General features: G+C 39.5%; 1 protein-coding gene across 1 annotated transcript in view; it reads left to right on the forward strand.

The window, feature by feature from the left end:
* The window catches only part of VEPH1 (ventricular zone expressed PH domain containing 1), a 277,419-nt gene extending 274,564 nt beyond the window's left edge, over positions 1-2,855 (forward strand). The window contains exon 14 of the mRNA XM_070792574.1: positions 1,271-2,855. Within this exon, the coding sequence (XP_070648675.1) occupies positions 1,271-1,507 (237 nt within the window). The 3' untranslated portion in view covers positions 1,508-2,855. The remainder of the gene's footprint in view (positions 1-1,270) is intronic.
* Positions 2,856-6,315: the final 3,460 nt, after the last annotated feature.

Raw genomic sequence — 6,315 nt, forward strand, 5'->3', positions numbered from 1 at the left:
AGATTGACCTAAGAAAATATTGGTACAACTTATGTCAAAGAATGCTTTGCCTATGATCTCTTGTAGAAGTTTTGTGGTGTCATGTCTTATGTTCAAGTCATGTCTTATGTTCAAGTCATGTCTTATGTTCAAGTCTAAAGACATAAGTCTAAAGACATAAGTCAAGTCTAAAGACATAAGTCTAAAGACTTATGTTCAAGTCTAAATCCATTTTATTTTTATGCATAGTGAGAGGGTGTGTTCTAACTTCATTAATTTACATGCAGCTGTCCAACTTTCCTAGCATCACTTGCTGAAGAGACTGTTTCCCATTGTATATTCTTGCCTCCTTTGTTGAAGATTAATTGACGGAGGTGTGTGTGTTTATTTCTGGGCTCTGTTCTTCTGACATCAATATTTTGAATTGCTCTTTTTGTTTGATGCTCCTGAGATTTTTCCAAGGTGGACAATATACCATAGAAAGTTTGGGATGAGTGAAAAAGATGTTTTTCCATTGCAAAGTGAAAAAAGGGTGATTATGAATGGGCAGGTAGGGAAAGGAGGGTTGGCAATATTCTCAACCACAGCTACATTCTCCAGTAGACAAAATGGACTCAGGGATGTTAAAGATTTGAAATTGCTTTTAAAAAGTATCTGATTTAAAAAAAAAAAAAATATTCATGCTAGCCCAGCCTGACAACTCTGGTGTTAGATTCTTAAGTACCTGCTTTAATGCAAAGAAAATGTAACATCATTAAATATTCCTTCCCTTAATGTTTGTGGACAAATAATGCTTTCAAAGATTGAGAAAGTTTCAAAAACAGTTTAATCTACTTAAGCATTGGAGCCCTGTTTATTCGATTAACACCTCTTTCTCAGAGGTAACACAAAGAAAAATTCAATTTCAGGCCTCTAAAATTATCTCAAATTCTTAGTTAATAGTACCCCAAATTGTACAGCTTCATTTTCTCTATTAATACAGTGTTAATATCAATAGAAAATGGCATTACATCAAAGAAATATGAATCAAACATTTTCCCCAGTCCCACCATATAATACTTTTCTATAAATTGGCTATTTTGTTCTAGCTTAAGATACTACAACAAAAAACCAGCTGCTCACTTCTTCAGTTGTTTTCATGACTATTCAAGGCCTTAGCACCCAAAATAACAAAGGTCTCAAGTCACATGAAGTGAACAGATTCTGATCCTCTTGGAAAATTCTCCAGGAGCCAGAGATCTTTCTATACTCTGGAAGCCAGCTCATGTTCTTTCCTTCCCATGCATTTCAGAAAGATGATCCTGATGACTCCCCGATAGAACTCAGCAAAGTACAGAGTGTGAAAGTTGTGGCCAAGAAACGCAGGGATCGTTCTCTCCCCCGGGCTTTCGAAATTTTCACGGACAATAAAACCTATGTTTTCAAGGCCAAGAATGAGAAGAATGCAGAAGAGTGGCTCCAGTGCATCAATGTGGCAGTTGCCCAGGCAAAAGAGAGGGAAAGTAGAGAAGTAACCACGTATCTCTAGGGATTTGCAAGCCAATCTCATACCAGTTGTATACAATGGGCATGGCATTATCATTGCCAATGTCAAGAAAAAGAAATAAATTCACCAAGTCATGCTGTCTTTTACTAAACACCAATGGAAAAGTTTTCTCCAGGAAGCAAGACTAAAAGTGGCAGGATCCTGGTACATTTCAGATCCATATGGCATTGGCATTAACTCCAGAACAGCTTTGTAAGGCATATAAGAAAAGGAGTTATGGATGATATGGAGCCAGAAAGGGGAGAGAAGGGATCTAGAAACTTCTGTACCTATGGCATTGTACATTATAAGAAAACAACTTTAAAAGATACCTGAACTACCTGTCCTAAGGAAATATTAGGCAATTCTGATGAAAAGTAGTCAATAGTATTAAAAGGAAAAAACCTACAAGGAAAAGTCAAATTGAAGAACACTGAAGAAACCATACAACTTACTTACAGACATATAATTACATTTATCCTGTCCTAATGCAAAGGAGGCTAACACTTGGTAAAATGGTTCTCAAATTAAGCCAATTATATAATTAAATATCTGTCCTTCATAACTCCTTATCTGATTATTCCTTTTAGGTTTATATAATATGATCTAAAGTTTAGTTACTTGGCTATATCTCCTGCCAAGGCAGTAAGTGTAAGCTAGGATTAAACACAGAAGACCATTTTCCCCATCTTCAAAATATATGCCATTTCTATTAAAATTTGAGATTTTAAATTTCTATACTTTCTTTCTTTTCATTCAATATTTTAATACCTCAAAATTATAAACATGTATTTGTTTTTGCCATTACCCATAATTTAAAAAATTAAATCATGGTAGGCAGAATTCTAGAATGGCTTTCATGACCCAAACCCTGGTAAAATCTCTTCCCCTGAGTGTGGTGGGACCTACAGCTTCTAACTAATAGAATATGGCAAACAGGACAGGATAGTCTCTCCCATGATTATGTTGCATTACATGGCAAAGGAAGGAAATGTTTCAGATGTAATGAAGGTCCTTAATCAGCTGACCAAGTTAACTGAGAGTGTATGGTCTTGGGTAGGCCTGGCCTAATCAGATGAGCCCTTTGATATGGTGAACAAGTCAGAGACTCTCTCTCTCCCACTGACCTTGAATAAGCTGCCATGAGTTCTACAGCTTCATGGAAATGAATTTTGCCACAAGCAGTGTAAGCAGCTTGGAAAAGGATCCTGAGCCTCAGATAAGAGTCCATTCTCCACCAACACCTTGATTGCAAATATGCGAAACCTTAAGCAGAGAACCCAGCTATACCATGCTTGGACTCCTGATCCATGGAAGCTTTTTGATAATAAATATGTGTTGTTTTAAACTATTAAGTATGTGCAGTAATTTGTCATATAGCAATAGATAACTAATACAAAAGCTAATTTGTAATACACATACAGATTTTTTCCTTGAAATTTATTAAACACAGCCTAATATAGAAACATGGAGAAAAGATGTTAAGTACTTAATGCTCTGAATTCTACCCTGACTCTATTGCTAACTCACTAGGATAGGAAATACAAAGGGGCCAAGTTTAAGGAAGGGAACCATTCAAATTTAAGTTTAAAAATGTAAAATTTGAGACTATTGTGAGTCATAGAAGTTCTTACAAGTTGGAAATAAGAGTTTGGGAGGTCAAAATTTGGGCTCATCATGTATATAGATGGTCACTGAAGATGTGGAATTAAATGAAATTACTCAGGGAGAGTTAGACAACAGAATTAATAAGAGCTTCCTTGGGACACCCACCATCTAAGCAAAGGAAGAGGGAACATGGTTTATTTGTAAAACAGCAAGTTCTCAGCTGGGATTGGAACATAAGGGACCTATTGGGAGCAGTACAGAATACTCCTGTAGGCCTGCAGGGTCGTAGCATGTAGGGCTTGGGTCCATGCTAGGTATTTTGAACTTTTTCCTTAAGATGGTGAAACGTATTGAAAGGTTTTAAGAAGATTTGTATTTAGAGAAAAAATCTTGATCATGGTGTAGAGAATGGATTGTAGCAGGGAAATGATTTGGGAGGTTCTTGGAAGGTGGTGGGGCTTCCCTGATTGCTCAGTTGGTAAAGAATCTGCATGCAATGCAGGAGACCCTGGTTTGATTCCTGGGTTGGGAAGATCCCCTGGAGAATGGAACAACTACCCACTCCAGTATTCTGGCCTGGAGAATTCCATGGACTGTATAGCCCATGGGGTCTCAAAGAGTTGGACACAACTGAGCGACTTTCACTTCACTAGAAGGTGGTGAGGACTTAAACTGATACAGTAGCAGAGGGGTTGGAGGGGGATGAAAATGCAGGAAGAATACTGAGTTTGTAAACTGGACAGGACACTAGTGGGTTGGATGGAGCTGGAGTATAGAAATGGGAAGGGAAGGGTCTCTGATGACTCCAAGGTGCTTTGGAGAAGCCTGATGCTTGATGACAGCATTCATTGAGATAGAAAATTCCAAAGCAACAGTTTAAGAGGTGGGGCAGGTGGTAATTAATTTTAATGTATACATTCAGATGGTAAATTTAATTTTAACATTCTCCCGTGGCACTAGTGGTAAAGAACACACCTACCAATGCAGGAGACGTGGGTTTGATTCCTGGGCCAGGAAGACCCACTGGAGGAGGGCATGGCAACCCACTACAGTATTCTTGCCTGGAGAATCCCGTGGACAGAGGAGCCTGGCAGGCTACAGTCCATAGGGTCGCAAAGAGTCAGACACTACTGAACTGACTTCATGCATATATTCAGAGTCTAGCCAAGTGATTCACCTTGGACGAGAGGGACATCTCCTTCTATGAAGTTGTGCAGGAAAAGGGTGAGAAAAAGCATAATTGTAAATAATTTTCTAAATAGTATTTTAAAATCTACTAGCTCATTTATATGAGTCACCTTCATAACCTACCTGGTGAGTAACCCTACCTAGTTTAATCAATTAAGAAAAATTGAAATAGACAAGTAGAAATAGAGTAGAATTATTTGTGAGACTTAATTAACTAGCAGGGTCTAGTTTGGAGCACAATTCTCAGAGCCTTTGAGCCAGTTCGATCAGAGACCAGAGTTCGATCCCTGAGTCAGGAAGATCCCCTGGAGGAGGGCATAGCAACCCACTCCAATGTCCTTACCTGGAGAATTCCATGGACAGAGAAGCCTGGCGGGCTACAGTCCACTGGGTCACAAAAAGTCAGACACGACTGAAGCAACTGAGCACACACACACAAAGATATTTCTGGTTTCAATCCATGATGCAATAATTCCAAATGCAGGCAAATTTTCCTGGGTTCAGAATCACACTGGGCATTCTAGAATTGTTGTCTTCTCACTGATGTTTGTGGCATACCCATCCCTGTTGCCAGCTGGCTTACCACAGACTGGCCTTTCCCAAGAAGGCTGCTGTTCCTAATCCCAGTCTATGAAGACACCACTTTCTAAACATGTTTAAACCTTTATATATGTTGGTATGAATACAGTTATAATCATAGTCAGAAATTCAAGTGGTTTTCATTTTTACTTCATTTTGACTTTTTTCATCCCAGATAGCTGTGGAAACATAAATGTTTATGTGTGAGGCTCTCATCTTGTTATTTCTTAAGAACTTGGAGTTTGGTAAAAATAAAGGTTCAATATTTTTCTAACACTAGGTTTTCTAGAAAATCCTTGGCTGGTGATGTTGAGGGACATTTCTGGGTCATCTTCCATTTGCTTACTTTGGGGCTTATTTATTATGATTATGCTCAAACATAAATATAGATTACTTAGTTGAAGAAACATTCCCTACTTTAGGAAACTGTTCTGAGATGAGGTAAGAGAATATGTGAGATGAATTCAAGGTGTGTTACAAAGAAGTAAAAATCACAAATGCCCTACTCAGAATTTCTAGTTCCCCAAAGCTAAGTTTTTAGATGAAAAACCACAGATGTTGTCTTGTTCCAGAATGGTGCCAGGGTGTAGACCTCTTGGGGCCTTTCCTCCCCAGCGATGCTTCTGAAAGAAAAATGGGTTGGAAAATCAGGGAGATTCCTCCCAAGGCAACAGAGTCTGGAGAAAGTAGCACAAGATCTGCGCACGGACACATGAGGATTCAAGTCCTAGTTCTTGCCCAGACTAAACTACCAACCTGAGAAAAATCACTCCTCTCTCATTTCTGGGTTGGGGATAATTTATCTACAGAGTACAATTGCCATAAGGCTTAAATGTCATGTAAAAGCCTCCAGCAGAGAACCTTTGGGGCTTCCCAGTCGCTCAGTGGTAAAGAATCTGCCTGCCAGTGCAGGAGACTTTGCTTTGATCCCTGGGTTGGGAAGATCCCCTGGAGAAGAAAATGGCAACCCACTCCAGTATTCTTGCCTGGAGAACCCCATGGACAGAAGAGCCTGGTGGGCTATAGACCATGAGGTCACAAAGTGTTGGACACGACTTAGTGACTAAACAAGAACAGAGAACCTTTATCTTAATAGGTGCTTGACAGTGCTCAGCTGGTAAAGAATCCAGCTGCAATGCAGGAAACCCCAGTTTGATTCCTGGGTCAGGAAGATCCACTGGAGAAGGGATAGGCTACCCACTCCAGTATTTTGGGGCTTCCCTGGTGACTCAGCTGGTAAAGAATCCACCTGCAATGCAGGAGACCTGGGTTCAATACCTGGGTGGGAAGATTCCCTGGAGAAGGGAACAGCTACCCATTCCAGCATTCTAGCCAGGAGAATTCCATGAGGTTGCAAAGATTCGGACACGACTGAGTGACTTTCATTTTCATTTCACAAGGAAAAAAGAAAACCTACCAATGAAATTATAATGCAG

Source organism: Bos indicus, chromosome 1 (genome assembly GCF_029378745.1).
Source record: "Bos indicus isolate NIAB-ARS_2022 breed Sahiwal x Tharparkar chromosome 1, NIAB-ARS_B.indTharparkar_mat_pri_1.0, whole genome shotgun sequence".
In the NCBI taxonomy this organism is placed as follows: Eukaryota; Metazoa; Chordata; class Mammalia; order Artiodactyla; family Bovidae; genus Bos; species Bos indicus.